Source organism: Ostrea edulis, chromosome 5 (genome assembly GCF_947568905.1).
Source record: "Ostrea edulis chromosome 5, xbOstEdul1.1, whole genome shotgun sequence".
Lineage (NCBI taxonomy): Eukaryota > Metazoa > Mollusca > Bivalvia > Ostreida > Ostreidae > Ostrea > Ostrea edulis.
Window position 1 is genome coordinate 66036698 of NC_079168.1, and position 18550 is coordinate 66055247.

At 36.2% G+C, this 18550-nt stretch overlaps 1 protein-coding gene and 1 long non-coding RNA gene across 5 annotated transcripts in view; both read left to right on the plus strand.

Moving 5' to 3' along the window:
• The window catches only part of LOC125649793 (spectrin alpha chain, non-erythrocytic 1-like), a 157580-nt gene extending 146367 nt beyond the window's left edge, over positions 1-11213 (plus strand). For 3 of the 4 annotated variants that reach the window (XM_056165159.1, XM_048877569.2, XM_048877570.2), the window contains 6 exons: positions 1413-1601; positions 2348-2428; positions 5644-5943; positions 6034-6108; positions 7353-7375; positions 9299-11213. In XM_056165159.1, the coding sequence (XP_056021134.1) occupies positions 1413-1601; positions 2348-2428; positions 5644-5943; positions 6034-6108; positions 7353-7375; positions 9299-9490 (860 nt within the window). In that variant the 3' untranslated portion in view covers positions 9491-11213. The remainder of the gene's footprint in view (positions 1-1412; positions 1602-2347; positions 2429-5643; positions 5944-6033; positions 6109-7352; positions 7376-9298) is intronic. The other variant, XM_048877571.2, reaches the window with a different exon arrangement.
• Positions 11214-14907: 3694 nt separating this feature from the next.
• Positions 14908-15722, plus strand: LOC130054688 (uncharacterized). Its single transcript, XR_008803009.1, has 2 exons — positions 14908-15013; positions 15358-15722. It is a non-coding gene; the product is annotated as an uncharacterized LOC130054688 (long non-coding RNA).
• Positions 15723-18550: the final 2828 nt, after the last annotated feature.

The window sequence follows — 18550 nt, forward strand, 5'->3', positions numbered from 1 at the left end:
TTGTAAGGGGTGGAAAATTGGGTGTTGGAAGTTTCTTGTTTTCTAGGGACAGGACCAGAATCTCAAAAATAATGCAAATTTTTATATATTTAACATTATTTCAGGATATCTGATAGAGTATGTGCATTGTCACAATGAGAGAGATAGACTGGACTAAAAATTGTGAAATTCGCAGCCCATGGGTCAGGAATCCTGATTAGGGACTGAATGCTTCTAGTGATGAAAATGCTTTGTCATTTTTATACGCCCGTCTTTAGACGGGACGTATTATGGTACAGCGATGTCTGTACGTCCGTCCGTCCGTTCGGGGTTTTCTCTTTATAATTTAATTTCCCTTTCACATATCATGAAATAATTATTATATAGAGGGTACATAATTTGTAAACCCTACTCCTCCCACAGTTTTCAAGTGAGAGCCTTCTTATTTTGTGGAGTGTTTGTATGGGTATTGAAGATGTGCATGTGGGATGGATTTTGATTTTCTACAATTTTTGAGAAAATAACAGGTTGTTGAACTTGGTCCATTTTGAGGAAATCTCAATTTCCTTTGTTCATATGAAAGTTTGTCACAGCCTCATGATGGCTGATACTACCTGAAGCAAAGTTATACAAATTATAGCACAAGAAAAACACCCTATGTAAGCATTTCACAGGCGTATTATGTACCGTTTGCGGTACTCTTGTTAAAAAAATTCTCTACTCTTGGACATCAAATGTCCAAGATGGGTAAATACATGCAGAAAGATGAAGATAAAAGCTTCCATCAAAATTGTGAATTTCATGGCCCCTGGGTCAGGGATTTTGGTGTTCGGGCAAGACTCTGCCCTCAAAGTGAAAATGCACTATTTCTTTAGAATTTATCTACAGTTTTGTGCTAAAATTTGTGAATTGTTAGCCCCAAGGTCAGAGGTTTAGGTTCCTGGGCTTAGGTGTATAGATCATATAGAAGAAAAACTTCTTAATTTTGAAAATCTTGCTCATGAACATCTACCACACAGAATGGCTGCTCAAGATTGAAGCCAGGCTGCCAAAGTGGGAAATTCATGGGTCATGATTTCAGGCCTCATGATGGGGCTATATGGATCAGAAATTGATAAAAGTATAATCTTGACTCCTGAACATCTATCATAGTGTTTAAGTTCAACTTTATAGACGGTACTCCTATTTCTGTAATAAGATGTTGTAATTTACGACTTATCGCGTGTATTTCTGTAATTAGATGTTGTAATTTACGACTTATCACGTGTATTTCTGTAATTAGATGTAATTTACAACTTATCGCACATATTTCTGTAATTAGATGTTGTAATTTACGACTTATCGCATGTATTTCTGTAATAAGATGTTGTAATTTACGACTTATCGCGTGCATTTCTGTAATTGGGTGTTGATATCCTGATTCTGACTTACAGCTGCTATGGAGAATATTCCAGCCACCCCTCCTGTGTTCCTCCATAATGCATACTGTGATGTAGCTTCGGATTACCACAAAAAGAAACACGTCCTCAGACTACGGAGTGCGGATGGAGCGGAGTCGTTACTGGAGGCAGCTTCTGAATCCGACATGAGAGAATGGATCAGTAAAGTCCAATATTATGCAGGTAAATTAACAGATGTGTTATTTTCAGTTGTATTTAATCTCTGTGATATATGATATAAGTTCTATGTTCTATAGATGTGCAGTCATATTACACAATATAATATACATATATTCATTTTTTTGTACAATGTGTAACTGGGGAATATTGTCACATTTGAAGTGGTTATAAACTAACTTTATTTACACATATATATATCTATATATAACCCTGTAGGACATACATATAATAGACAAACACAAATTAACCAGCTTAAGTGTATACGTTTGTTGAACAGGTTAGAGGGTCAAATAACAAAACAAATACAAATTATGTCGAGAATACAAACTGATCGAGACGTGATTCAGGATACTGCCAATTTCATTCTGTGAAGACTAGCTTGTAATGATGCATGCCCTTTTTACCATTGAAATTCATTTGAAATATTCTTAAAAGTTTCTTCACACAATGATATATTTTAAAAACTGGATTTCTTTCTGAACAATATACACTTTTTCTTATGATTATATTAACTGAAGATCTCTTGCATGCCAAAATTGTTTCTAGAGCACCAAAATAATTAATACTTGAATGTACGTATATAAACAAATGAATATAGGCATATCTCGTTTCTTCTGATTAAATTCCACGTCTGGTTCATATATATGCTGATGTAGATGCTAACATCTTCCAGAAATATTGCAGTATCACATCTGTTCTCCATATACAGTATATCACTATGGTCCCATAATGTGTATGGTTGCTTTCAGTTCAGACCCCATCGCACTCTGACTTGGAATTTTTTCATAGTTCCGAACAACCACCTGAGGATAGCGTTGGAGATGATGGAGGTGATTTTTACACGTTAGAGTTTGTGTCTCATGCTTCTCATCACTTTTTTGCATTTTCCTGAATAAAACTTGTGTGGCCAGCACTTCATAATTTAGTTTAATTCTAGCTTGTAGCACAATATTAATGAATGCTAATTAGTCAATGTTCTTTATGACACATGTGTGGTGAAATTAACAGGCCTTCTCCCGGAGATGAACAGTGTCTTAGAAACTTGTCACTGAAAATTCTAATGACACAGATAGATTTTGATATCGAGACTGTGTGGAAATGACACAGATAGATTTTGATATCGAGACTGTGTGGAAATAGTGTTGATATACTAAGAGTAGGCTACACAAGTTTTTCGGTTTCAGACAGCTTTCCAGATTTTCACCAGATTCCATTGTTTAGGAAACTTCTCTTTGTTTGTGGTATTTCTGCATCATTTTTCACATTTTTGGGTACGGAATTCTGTGAATGCTGCTTTTTAACCTTTTTTACTAACAAATAATTTCAAAATTTCTAAACTGTTCTTTATTTTTCAGCTTATATTAATTAGATTAACATGAACATCAACAGAAACGACTTTCTTGCAGCTTAATTATTAGAGGAAATATACATATATATCTGTAGAACATGAGAGGAAAATCTGACATTCTAGTTTTCATGGTTAAAGGTTGCTAAGAGTCTGGTTCACATTAAATGTAGACATTTTACAATGTACAGGTGAGAATTTTAGTGACCTGCAATTTCTTTGTGCAATGGATAGAATGTCAGGAATGCATAACCAACAAAGGGCCATATATTGATTTACAAATATTGTTTCACAAAATGAATTTCATTTGAAAATGTATGAGGGTATGAAGTGCAGCACCTCACACTGGTGTTACACATTAGTGCTTCGTGAAAAGCCAGTCCATACAATTCATACCTTAGTTCATATATTTTCCAAAACAAAGACAACAACATTGGAAATGTACCGTATATACTCGCCTATAAGTTGGTTGTATTTTTTAAGGTTATTTTGTAGGAATTTGCCATTGACCCGCTTGTAAGTCGGTACACATTTTTGTCAGAATCGGTTGACAATTTCAAGTCAATGCTCTAGTGTTTTTACCCATGTTTCAAATAATATTTTGAGAAATTAATAATTATGAGGTACTCAATATCCAAGCCATATCTGTTTGGGGTTTAAACCCTTCCCTTGATCTATTATGGACAATGATCCCTTGTTTACCTAAGCAATTATGGTCTCCTAATTACCAGTACCTGACACAATGTTTACTTAGTGGCACTTGCCTCCTGAAAACTGTTATTGTGGGATTCTGGTATAATTCATTGTATCAACAATAGAGTTTTTAAGACTCAAGAATGATGATCTAAATTATCTGTTAACAATATTCAATCTTTTATGAAATATATTTCAGTCGGTATACATATGAATATTTCAATTGATATTAATCGGGTCCGTAATTCAATTTTACTGATAAACGATAGATTAGTTGAAATGAAAGTATTAGTTACCAGTATGTAAATAATTTTTAACTAGATAAAAATATGTAAATACGTGTACTTTATACATAATTTTGAAATACATAAACAATACAATATGTCTAGATATTTGTGAACAATAATAATTTGTGTGGTAGCCCATGATAATCGTCGGAGTTGTTTAAAAAAAACCCACTACATTACGCCGCCCAGAAAAATACCAATCTTCTTAGGACGCGCCTATAAGTCGGACATAGAGTTTTCGATCAAAAATTGACTCCCAAAAATCTTACTTATAGGCGAGTATATACGGTAGTATATGCCCATGAAAACAAGATTTTACTTAATCTAAAGAATAACAAAGTGTAATGAACATGTTGTACACTATTTTAATCAAAAGAATGACAAAAGTGTAATGTACACTATCTCAATAAATCAGAAGAATGATTAAGTTTAATTGAACATTATAGGCCATCATGCACTTTCTGTTGCAGCAACAATTATTAGAGGTATGAAGGCCCTCCATGAACCTTATTCGTTAAAATCATTGATAAGTAGATAATAAAGTAGAACCAATGACTAACGTTTTTATTGGAGTTCTTATAAACACAGGGATGTTGGTCTTAAATACAAAATTACATCTTTCTTCTCCGACATAGATAGTTGTTGTACATATGGAACTTAACACCCTAGCCTTGCATTGCACTTTCCAACACAGTTGTCCACTACTGAAAATGCACACCGACCAATCAAATCTTGTGGAACTGTAGATTGAAATTCTCCCAATCAATGATGATTTGTTCACATTTTACCCACAATGCACTGAGTCAACACACTTGAGTGAGGTTTTCTGATCAAATGGTGTCCATTGTCTGAAAATGTACATTGTTTTACAACTGATGAGTCATATCATTTCTTCTGAAGGGAGATAATTCAGAAATACATGTAAGTGAAAAACTTGAATGTTCCCTTATGCATTGCATATAAATTGTGGCTCCTAAAAATCTTTTTGCTCATGATGGGTTAAAATTTGTCAAGGTAACGAGATTTAAATATAAATTTAAACTGAAAGTTCAAAGGACTACAACAAAGCTCCACATATGAGAGAGGGAGTCGGTTTTCATAAGAATACATGTAAAGATTTAAGGTTGTTCAAATCAGCAAGGGGTCTAAAGTGTAGTAAATGTGAGGTTATTTAGGTGAGCATTAAGGACCAATTGGGTCTTTGTTTTAATGCATGTCGCTCAATAAAAGTTTATTTCTTTGATATAAAAAAAACAAAAGAAAAAAGAAGATGAAATAAAATCTTATTTTGATGTAGCTGTGCATGATTACAAGAGAATAAAATAAAACATGTATTGAAGCTTGCATTAGCATGTTATGATCATCATAGGTATTGCTTGGAATACGTGCAGGGAAATAAGGGGTTTTCTTGAGTTAATGCAAAGCTTTCTGCCTGTTCCCCATTAGACACAAAGCTTTTGCCAATTGGAGTAGCCTTATCCCCAACTGTTGCCACCAGTTTGATGTTAACACTGCTTTGGATTTTCATTGGCCCCTTGCTGTGAAGGTTAAACTTGTATCGTGTTTAATAACCTTGTTTTTTTTTTTAAAAATTGTGCTCTTGAGAACTTCAGTAAACCAGTATGACAACAATTTTTGTTTAGATTGTGTGTGAATTATGATTTTTGTTCTACATTTAATTTGAATATGACGTAATTAACCTTTTTGTTGCTTTAAACAGCTCAAGCACCTGATGAACATCATGCAGCTGTTCTACACAGATCAGCCAGTCCAGAGGGCGAGCGGGGGCGCAGTGTGTCTCCAATGGCAGCACATCGAGAATCTCAGGAATTCAATGAGGAGGAGGTCGCCCAGTTCATGGCCAGTAAACACTCCCCAGACAAGGGGTCACCAATCCCCAGTCACGTAGCAGGTCCACAGAGTGACACAGTGGAACGGTCAGGGAGCTTTCGTGCTGAAAATAACACAACTCCTGTACGTCAGCGGACAGCCAGTGGGGGCAGTCATCACCAGTCCTCAGGTTTGTGTGGAAATTGGATATCATTACATATCATTAGTAGAATTATTTGACTAGTAACATTGTATGACCTGTCTGATATATCTTATTCAGGAGAGGAGGACCGTAGTAATTCACCAGTATCTCCCCCACATAATGGAGGACACGGAGGGATGAATGGCGATGAGGGTGAGTTCTATTCACTTGGTAAAACTTTCTTGGTTCAAACATACATTTAGTGAGTTCATGATTATATCCTGAATCATGAGAATCTATGATTGTCCTGAGAAATGTAAAATTGTGATTGTATGAATTTGTTAATTTCTTATTCTGAGTAGGGGGAGCCTGGATTCATATTGACCCTCTGTAGATGATAGGTTAAGGGCCACGGTTTAAGCAGCTTACCATGACTGGTACACAAACCAGACTTGCTCGTGGTACTTCAAGGGATATTCTGTCTTAACTCATCTTGTTGTGTCTGGTCTAGGATAGCATTTTTGTCAGTTATCACAATTAGCTGAAGTGATGCGTCTGGTACAGGATAGCATTTTTGTCAGTTATCACGATTAGCTGAATTGATGTGTCTGGTCCAGGATAGCATTTTTGTCAGTTATCATGATTAGCTGAAGTGTTGCACCAGCCAAATTCAATCATATCTCGCATACTTTGATGTTCTGTTTAAAACATGCTTCAGTTGTTCAGGGAATGGCAATGCAAACATCTTTCTTCAACCCTCAGTTTGTGATGCAGGGGTTTTTTGAATATCATAGACTGGTTATAGAATGAGGGCAGTTTTTATGCCCCAGGAATGTAGGTGTTTTTGTCTGTGGCTAAAAGTTTAACCTTGGTCATATCTCTTACACCATAAGAGGTAGGGCTTTCATATTTGGTATGTGATTTCTTGTGACAAGACCTTTCAATTGACACCAAAATCTTTGACCTTGTGACCTTAACATTGACCTTTGACCTGTTTCCACTTTGTTGTAATCTGGGGAACATCTATGCTATTTGTGTTTCACAAACACATCTTGTTATCACTAGAAACAAGTCATTTTGACAAGATGGTTTATTACATTGAAGGAGCATTAACTTGATCATGTTGGGATTGTGGAAGTTAAAGGTCCACACATAGGCTGTTAATGACCAGATTTTTGGAGAGGGTCGAGGTCGCAGTGATTATCAGTTTGTACATACTAAATACAAGAGTTCCTAACTATCAGTGGGTGTTTCATGACCTCTAAACAATGACTTGGATGAGATTATGGTTACAGAAAATATTACATACCGAGAAGCTAAAACAAAAATCAATTAAGATATATTGGAGGTGTAATGTAGAGATCCAATATTACCCCAGTTTTAGTGCTCCCTTAGGAATTAGGAAAGCTCTGATTAAATTAGTGTTGTAATAATTTTATCTGTATTTTCTTTTTCAGATCAGTTCACAGATGACATTAAGGTTGGTACATTCTCTGTAGTTATACCCCCCCCGCAAACGTCCGTCTGTCTGTCTGTCTGTCTGTTTGTCCGTAGACGCAATTTGTCCAGAGTTTAATTCTAAAACCATTGAACAGATTTGATTCAAACTTTATTCTCATCTTATATATATAATGTAGTTGTGCATCTTCTATTTTCATTGAAATATTTTAACAGTTATGGAAGTTACGGACATTTTCTGGTTTAGAAAAGATTACAATAATACCAATACTTGAGCTAATGTCATTTATTTACTGACAAAATCAATGACAAAGTAAAGTTGGCATAACATAATGATCTTTAACAAAGTGAATATAAACTAAAGACTAGAAGAGTTGACCAGGGATTTGCAATCATACAGCCTAAAATGTGTCAAATAGTATTCATTGTTTATATTAAGCATATTATTAGCCGAGTTGCAACGAAGTTGAACTCTGCTATTGGTTTGGTGATGCGGGCGGGCGGTTGGGCGTCAACAATTAGTTTCCGGATGATAACTCGAAAAGTTTACAATCTAATCAAATGAAACTTTGATATATTGTTGGGTACCAGGTAAGGAAGACCCCTATTGATTTTGGAGAAAAAATGTTAAAGGTCAAGGTCACAGTGACCGAAAATAGAATGAAAATTTCAGAAAAATTTGGTTTCTGGATGATAACTCAGAAAGTTTAAATCTGAATCAAATGAAACTTTGATATATTGTTGGGTACTAGGTAAGGAAGACCCCTATTGATTTTGGAGAAAAAAAGTCAAAGGTCAAGGTCACAGTGACTGAATATAGAATGAAAATTTCAGAAAAATTTGGTTTCCGGATGATAACTCAGAAAGTTTAAATCCGAATCAAATGAAACTTTGATATATTGTTGGGTACCAGGTAAGGAAGATCCTATTGATTTGGGAGAAAAAAGGTCAAGGTCACAGTGACCGAATATAGAATGAAAATTTCAGAAATATTTGGTTTCCAGATGATAACTCAGAAAGTTTAAATCCAAATCAAATGATACTTAAAGATATTGTTATGTACCAGGTAAGGAAGACCTCTATTGATTTTGGAGAAAATGGGTCAAAGGTCAAGGTCACAGTGACCTTTAAAATTCCCCCCCAAAAAATTAGTTTCTGTAGAATAACTTGAAAATTTTTAATTTGAATCAAATGAAACTTGGTAATATTGTTGGATACCAGCAAAGCAAGGCCCCTATTGATTTTGGAGAAAAAAGGTCAAAGGTCAAGGTCACAGTGACCAAAAATAGATTGAAAACTTCAGACAAATATGGTTTCTGGACAGTAACTTGAAAAGTTTAAAACTGAAATTAGTTCTTCACAATTATAAATATGCCACATCATTCCTGACTTTACAATGTATCCCATGCAACTCGGCTTATGCACCCCTGGGTGCATATATTGATTTTATTAATATTTCATGTACTGCTGTACTGTAGAATATACACTTCTGCATTCACATTGATTGCCCTGTAGATAATGTGAAAATATCCAATGTGCTTGCATTAAATATTTCCCATCATCTTATATGTCCCATTAGGACAGTTCTAGTTTCATCTGGTCTAATGAGTAATATCTGGAATGAATATCAAATTCATGTACAACAATTCAAGATGAGATTTATATTTGTAAAGTGTGTAAAGTAAGAAGTTTCTTACTGGTGAAAATTTTGGGCCTTGCCGATAATTGGGGGTTGAAACAAATAGTTTCAACCATGGAATTGTCCACAGATTTCATTTTTGAAGTCTTTAAAAACTGCCAAATTACCCCAGAGATCAAGATTCTTGTAACAAACTGTCTCTGATGTCATCTTCGTTTAGTCCATTCTTAAATTAAAAATCCAAATTAAAACTAATTCAAATATAAGACCTAAGAATACTTTACAAATGAGCATTTCATTTTGTAGAAGAGGATGAAGAATTCTCCCAAGAAGGAGCGCCCAATGTCGGAGCCTGTGATGATGATGGACGATCATGAGGGAGGAGACAGGGAGGAGAAGAAAAAGAAGGGCATGTTTAGTCGCTTCAAGAAAAAGAAGGACAAAGACCACGAAGAACACAAAAAGCACAAGAAAGACAAGAAAGCAGAGGCGCACTAGTGTTCACTAGGAAAACCACTCAGACGACCCTATCCCAAAGGCCTCCCACAAACATGGATGCACAATGTCAAAATGAGGCTACTACTATGAAGAAAATGTTCCAGAATTCCTCATTAGTAAACCTCTGAAGGGTTAATTGGTTTATATATTGAACAATTTATCAATACCTCTTTATATACTATAGTTCTTGTACTTAATTAATGACACATGTGCTATCAGACCAAATTTGAAATGGAGAGTAAAATCCAAGATACATTTGATAGTAGCAATTCATGATGGTCTAGTAACACTTATGTAATGATTTTAAATGTCAAGATTTTTGTGTTACACTATATCAAACTACATATTGGGCTGAAAACAACACCTTTTGTTGACCAAGATCTCGTATATGCTTATCTGTGATTGTTAACATAAGGTTTGAATTTGAATCCCTTTGTTGCTTGTTTATGTTATTTTTGTTCTGTTTTATATAATTATATACATTTAAGCTGTTTTGTATGCGCATAAATGTGGCTTCATGAGCAAATTATATTGGCTTCCAGTTCCTATAAATACATATCATTATGCAGTTCTGTATGGCCAGTAATGTTTGGTTGTACAGTCGGATTCTATATTTTCAATACACAAAATTGTTATTCTTATGGATTTAAAAATTTATAGCCTATTTCGACATAGATATATTGTTTATGAGTTGTTTGCAAAAAGTCTCCTGTACTTTACATTTATGTTTTGAAGAGTTTTATATTCAAAAGCTTTGGTTGTTTGCTCCATACCTCATTCCGGGCATATTCAATGTTCTGCTTTTATGTTATATTTTTGTATCATCTGTACCTAGATGTATGCTACTGTACTCAGAATGCAGTGCTTCCATTTATGGATTCTTTCTTTGTTTCTAAGGAAGCTGCTGTTAAAATGATGCATGAATATGCAAAAACGTTTTGCAAAATGGGATGTAATATATATTTTGTGTATTTGGGAGCACGAGATTTGGCAGTAAAAAGTCTAGCAGATGTGTCTTTACAGATCAGATTTGTCTCCACAGTGTGTTAAAGTGCTTCCCATATTGTCATGTCATCCAATTACCGACTTCCAGAATTGTAGAGTTTTGAAGAAAAGGTTGTAATATTAGACAGAAATGTCTGAGGAATTGGTATTTCTGATTAGACCATGGTTTTCTCCAGCATTAAATTGTCTACAAAAAATATGTGCAATGCAATCTAGAGATCTGATTTTGCTTCTATTCATGTTCAAACTATAGATGTACTCAAATACTCTGGTTTATTTCTTATCAAGTAGAATGAATTAGCTTTTTATGGAACATAGTTGTTGTGTAGCCAAGAGCAATACATGTGTGAATTTTTGTTCTATTTTAAATATTCATAGAATGTTGAATCACATTATCTTGTAAATATGCTGCATTAATATATATATGTGAAAGAGACTTCAGACTAGTGTACAGATTGTCCTGGTCTCATTAGTAGACTTTGTGGGGTTCGATAAGAATTGGATTTGTAATATAAGTTGAACAGTTGTAGAGTTAGAATTCTGTAGTTGTTAGTGTTACAAATGACATTTAGTGAAAATGATAAGAAATTCAGAATGTGTAAAAATACTTGCTTCATCAGTATAGAAGTGTATCATTGATCAACTAACATCATGTTTTATTTTCAAAGTATATATTATATAAAATTTATAAATATTTATATTAAAATAATGAATCCATGTCTGTTTAGTGTCAGTATATACGTGGTATAAAAACTAGAAGTACAGTGTATATGTATATACACAGCTTGGTATAATACAGTGTATATGTATATACACAGCTTGGTATAATACAGTGTATATGTATATACACAGCCTGATATAATGCGTAATTTGGACATATAGTGGTGATCTTGTATGTTTTAATACTAATGCAAGGCTGTGTAAGAAGATATTGTGAATAGTGCCATAAATGAGTCAGCTTGCACGTTTTACGTTGTATATTTTATTCCAAAACATCTGGACTTGTATTCTTTTAAGGATTTTAAAGCTCTTACAAACAATTGTAAACATGATTATATTGAAATTCAAACATAATTTTTTAGTGCTGCATATTATTATATATTCCTTGTGATATTCTTACAGTCATATGTATGAATGTTCAGGAAAGAAATGATATGCTGAGACCATATAGGAATTGTAGATAATTGTTTGTTAATGGTATAAAGGTTATAATTTGACTGAATAATTTGTTAAATAGAAAAGTGGTTGTTTTCATTGAAAAAAACGGAAGCTGACTCATTTATGGCTGTATTTCTTCCATTGATCATGTGATATGAGGGTCTCCTGTTTCTGATCAGGGGCAAATAACTCGTGGTGAACCTGCCTCTAGTCATAACCGTCACAAGCCTCTAAATATCAGCCTGTCAATAATCCTCGAGAGATTGGTTTGCCTCAGGATCTTGTGTTTAAAGGCCTCCAGACGATAACTCTGGGTAGAGAATGATAGAAGAAGAAAAACTACCGTGATTGATACATATGGGATAAGGAAACCCTTTAAGTAAAATTTCCATATCCCATATGAATATTCATGATGGATGCTATGCAGGATTGAAATTAACCCTGCAAGACGAGCATGTGAAATTTTCCAGTCTCCGATGATATCATCGATTATGGTATTTCTAAGAGTTGGCTTAGTTCAACAGACTCCCTTTTCATGTGATGCATGTGTAACAGGAAGGCAGAAAATGCAATGGACCAAACCGGGATTCGAACTCAGGACCCTGAATCTCTAGTCAGGTGCTCTACCAACTGAGCTAACTGGCCACCGGTGCTAACCCAGCTGACCACTACATTCCTCCATCCTTAATGTCTTCACACCTGAAGACATCAACCTGATCTTAATCCCCTGGCAGACATTTTCACCTGTTAATGCCAGGGGCTGGTCTACCGCACCAAATGTAACAGGAAGAGAAAATGCAATGGACCAGACCGGGATTTGAACCCGGGCTCCCTGAATCTCTAGTCCGCCAACTGAGCTAACTAGCCACCGGCAATCGAGACTGTTTGAACCCCTGCACCAAACTTGAATCCCTTTCACCCAAGGATGATCTGTTCAAAGTTTGATTGAAATTGACCCAGTGGCTCTATATATTTGTATGTAAAACTATGATTCCCTATTGTGGCCTCACCCTACCCCCGGGGGCCATGATCTGAAATTTTTTTAATCTACTTTATATCGGGGAAGCTTTTAGGTGAATATACACTCTTGTAGTCCAGTGGTTCTTGCGAATTTTAAAAAAAAAAAAAGATTTTCTTTAGATATTCGCATGTACAACTTTGATCCCCTATTATGGGTCCAACAACCCCCGGGGGTCATGAATTTAACAAACTTAAATCTCCACTAAGTCAGGAAGCTTTCGTGTAAATTTCGGCTTTTCTTGGCCAGTGGTTCTTGAGAAGAAGATTTAAATGATCCCACCCTATTTTGTGATTATCTCCCCTTTGACGGAGACATCAAATTGACCTAATGGTTCTGGAGAAGATGAAAATGTGAAAAGTTTACGCCGATGACACCGACAGACAATGGATGAATTTAGATCAGAAAAGCTCACTTGAGTGAGCCAAAAAAAGGGGCGCAGTCACCCAATATATTTTGCTTAGCATGTGAAAATAATTACCTTTGCATGAAAAACGTTGGGGTCACCCCCTCCTACACCGATGGAGTAAAAAACATAAATTCAAAGGGAAGAAAATGCATTATTGGTCATACCTTGGTACCTCTTCATCAGAATATCGATCTTTCCAGAATGTGTCCACCTTACGCTCAAACTCATTTATGTCCGCACCAACCCCCCAACCCGGTAGGGAGTTTCAGCTGTTGACAACTCGTAGACCAATCGAATGCTTCCTAATACTATTGAGCTTTGCATCCTTCTTTCCCAGCTTAAGAGAGTGACCCCTAGTTCTTGTCGAGTGTTACAGGGATAGCAGCTTGTCCTGGTTGATGTTATCTTTGCCAGTCAGGATCTTATATACCTGGATCATATCTCCATGCTGTCTCCGATAGTAAAATGACGGCAGTTTCAGGCCCCCAAGTCCCTGTTCATAGGGTAGATTCTTTATGTCAGTGCATATTTTGGTGGCCCTTCTCTGTACTATCTCAAGCTTATCTATGTCGCCTGCAAACTGGTATAGTTTAGAAGCATTCCCATACTCGAGTATAGGTCGAACCAATATATAGGCGTTTGATGATGTTCCTGTCCCTGCTGGCAAATGTTCGCTTGATGAGGCCTGGGATTATTTTGCCGTTGGTCACTGCCTGATTCACACTGATGGAATGATAATTTGTTATCAATATGCAAGTCTGGATCTTTCACCATGTCTGTTTCTTTGAGCACTGTTCTCTTCATCGTTGTCCCTCATATGTATGGCGGGGGTTGTTCTGTCCCAGATGCATGACGCTGCACTTGCTCATATTGAACTTCAGCAGCCACTCGTCTGACCAGTCCGACAGTTTGTTAATGTCTGCCTGCAGCTTTATCCTGTTTTCTTCAGAAGATGCCCTTCCGTAGACCTTTGTATCATCAGCGCGAAGATGCCCGTGGCACTGCTTACAGCGTCTGGTAAGTCGTTGATGAAGATCACGAAGAGGACAGGACCTAACACACTACCCTGGGGAATGCCGCTCGTGACGCTGAATCAGTTTGATGTATGCCCATTTAGCGAAACCTTCTGTGATCTGTCCATTAAGAAGCTCCTGATCCAACTTCCTATCTTGCCTTTGAAACCGTAGCTGTCAAGTTTGCTGAAGAGACGTTGTTGAGATACAGTATCGAACGCCTTCTTGAAGTCCAAAAATATCGCGTAGAGGGGCTCTCCAAATCTTCGATCCACTCCTCTAGACACACTAGGAGCTGGGTCATACATGACCGGCGAGGCACAAATCCATGTTGTTCGCCACAGAACAAGTTGTTAGCGCTCATGTGCCTCATCACTGCCTTCCTAATGATGGACTCTAGGATTGTACAGAGCATTGCTTTTAGGCTGATGACTGATCGATACCGGTAGTTACTCGGTGTGCTTCTACGATAGTATCTCCCTTCTTGAAGATAGGGTTGACTAATTGCCCTTGTTTCCTTTGCGCTGGGAGCTCACCACACTCAACTGACTAGGTGTAGAGTATCCTCAGTGGTTTTGTAATAGAATGTGCGACATCTTTAAGGACCATTGGATGGAAACCCTTAGGCCCATACGACTTACTGATCTTCAAGCTCTGGAGCTGCTTAAGAATGACTTTGTCACAATCACTGTTGAGATTGTTTGGTTTTGATGCAATAGCCCGTATTGACTACCATTTCTATTATCCTTTGAGACAGCTCAATTCCATGGTCAGGGTTGATTTGGTTTGAATAGCGAGTCGCTATATAAAGCAATGTCTAGTCTTACTCGGGGAGCATACGTTTTTCTTCTGCACCCGGTGTTCCACAGTGATAGGAAGGGGTAGATTAGGTTTTCGTGATAACCGAATCTCCAGTCCGGGTAAGTGAAATTACATTACATATTTTACTGTAAGAAGTAGTTCTATAAGATTATACGTATTTAACTCGCTCTTTTTCATATCACCTGGAAACACTGCTTTGTAGTAATTAGTGTGTTCCAAATGTATACGGTAGTTTTGCCACGTGCACATGTCGTGAATTTTAGTGCTTTTTAAAATAGTAATGCGTTTTCTTATTATTACATTGCTTTGGTTTGCAGTACGAAAGGGCGTAGAACAGTTCAACTTTAGTATTATTACTGTTCGTTCGGTCGTGTATTTATGCATTGTACAGCAGTACAGTTGGGTGTTTAGCATTATTACGTTTCAAAAAAAAATGTTGAAGGTTTCCCTGTGTGGCTGCATGGATTTGTAGCGAAGGTCTGGCGGTGGTAGTCTGGTGTATGATGGTAACGAGGACGTATATCTAACCTAGGCTAGGGCCGGATGATGACCTTATATAGAACAGGGTGACGGACACGTGGCACAGTCATAAACCGAATGGTGGATGCGTAGTGCTGTCCAGGAAAGACGGACATAGTTTCAATGATTAAATTGTTTTCATTTGTATATTTGCATTTATTTGGTTTTATGTAAATCATAAATAGATAACCAGTTTTCACTGGTCGAGCTAGAGGGTGTTGTGACAGACTTCATCTGTTATGCATATGTGGATTCTAAAGAACTTTTAGTAAACTTTAAATCGCAAAACTTTTCCGAAATCAACTAGTTCTAATTGTAACGGGGACCGTTACATATGTTCCCCAAACCTCCCCCAATTAAAAAGTGATGTCCTTGTGAATCTATAGCAAAAAATCATTTTATTTTAGCCTTTAATTACATGTAGTACGTTCAATATGGTCATTTCAGTACCAAAAAAAATGAAAGAAAGCGTTGCACACGCATACACGCGCACGCGTGTATGATTCCGAATTTTTGTTGATGTCGTTCAACAGGCATGTGTATCATATACCCACAGTGTGAATTTCATAACGTTTCCACCAAATACAAGGAAGTTATAGCGATTTTAAAATCGTCCAATCAGAATTCAGCACACGTGCATGCACGTGCTGAGCAGTAATTCTAACCACAACAATTTGTAAGGAGTAACAAGACACATCTAAACCATTAATATCAATAGAATTTGATGAAAAATAAAAACGTTATCGTCCTTTAAAAATTGAAAATTTAAAAACGTTGCACGCGCATGCGCATGTGCGTTGGCATTTTTTTCTTACACCAATATATAGATACACATATTGTCTACATATGCTGTGAATATCATCTCATTCACTTCATAAACAAGATAGTTACAAACGTTTTAGTATTATCCAATCAAAATGAAGCGCACGTGCATGCGCGTGCAAATTGGTAATTTTGACCATGCAAATCAGTTAAGAGTCTCAATATCTACCTATGATAGGAATTTCAAGCCATTTCAATGAACAACAAAAAAGTTAGACTGATTCCAAAGTTAGCGTACAAATTTTGTAATGCGCGTGCACGCGCATGCGTGCACGTGCTTACAAAATAAATATTATTTTTCATATGTACAAATGATATACTATCATCCTATTTAGGTTTTATATCGCTTCCTTCAATATTCTGATTTTCCATTTTTTGTACCAAAATTGCAATGCACGTGCGCGCGTGCATGCACGTGCAAACAAAATGACTATCACTATGCACATCTACAAACGCTATACTATCATCCTGGAAAGTTTCATATCGATCCCTTTTGTAGTTTCTGAGAACACTACCGGACAAAAAAGTACCGGAGAAAAAGAATAATAATAATAACTAGTTCTAATTGTAACGGGGACCGTTACATATGTTCCCCAAACCTCCCCCAATTAAAAAGTGATGTCCTTGTGAATCTATAGGAAAAAATCATTTTATTTTAGCCTTTAATTACATGTAGTACGTTCAATATGCTCATTTCAGTACCAACAAAAATGAAAGAAAGCGTTGCACGCGCATACACGTGCACGCGTGTATGATTCCGAATTTTTGTTGATGTCGTTCAACAGGCATTTGTATCATATACCCACAGTGTGAATTTCATAACGTTTCCACCAAATACAAGGAAGTTATAGCGATTTTAAAATCGTCCAATCAGAATTCAGCACACGTGCATGCACGTGCTGAGCAGTAATTCTAACCACAACAATTTGTAAGGAGTAACAAGACACATCTAAACCATTAATATCAATAGAATTTGATGAAAAACAAAAACGTTATCGTCCTTTAAAAATTGAAAATTTAAAAACGTTGCACGCGCATGCGCGTGTTCGTTGGCATTTTTTTCTTACACCAATATATAGATACACATATTGTCTACATATGCTGTGAATATCATCTCATTCACTTCATAAACAAGATAGTTACAAACGTTTTAGTATTATCCAATCAAAATGAAGCGCACGTGCATGCACGTGCAAATTGGTAATTTTGACCATGCAAATCAGTTAAGAGTCTCAATATCTACCTCTGATATGAATTTCAAGCCATTTCAATGAACAACAAAAAAGTTAGACTGATTCCAAAGTTAGTGTACAAATTTTGTAATGCGCGTGCACGCGCATGCGTGCACGTGCTGACAAAATAAATATTATTTTTCATATGTACAAATCATATACTATCATCCTATTTAGGATTTATATCGCTTCCTTCAATATTCTGATTTTCCATTTTTTATACCAAAATTGGAATGCACGTGCGCGCGCGTGCATGCACGTGCAAACAAAATGACTATCACTATGCACATCTACAAACGCTATACTATCATCCTGGAAAGTTTCATATCGATCCCTTTTGTAGTTTCTGAGAACACTACCGGACAAAAAAGTACCGGAGAAAAAGAATAATAATAATAATAATAATAATAATAATAACTAGTTCTAATTGTAACGGGGACCGTTACAGATGTTCCCCAAACCTCCCCTAATTAAAAAGTGATGTCCTTGTGAATCTATAGGAAAAAATCATTTTATTTTAGCCTTTAATTACATGTAGTACGTTCAATATGGTCATTTCAGTACCAAGAAATGAAAGAAAGCGTTGCACGTGCATACACGCGCACGCGTGTATGATTCCGAATTTTTGTTGATGTCGTTCAACAGGCATTTGTATCATATACCCACAGTATGAATTTCATAACGTTTCCACCAAATACAAGGAAGTTATAGCGATTTTAAAATCGTCCAATCAGAAATCAGCACACGTGCATGCACGTGCTGAGCAGTAATTCTAACCACAGCAATTTGTAAGGAGTACCAAGATACATCTAAACCCCTAATATGAATAGAATTTGATGAAAAACAAAAACGTTATCGTCCTTTAAAAATTGAACATTTAAAAAACGTTGCACGCGCATGCGCGTGTGCGTTGGCATTTTTTAATACACCAACATATAGATACACATATTGTCTACATATGCTGTGAATATCATCTCATTCGCTTCATAAATAAGATAGTTACAAACGTTTTAGCATTATCCAATCAAAATGAAGCGCACGTGCATGCGCGTGCAAATTGGT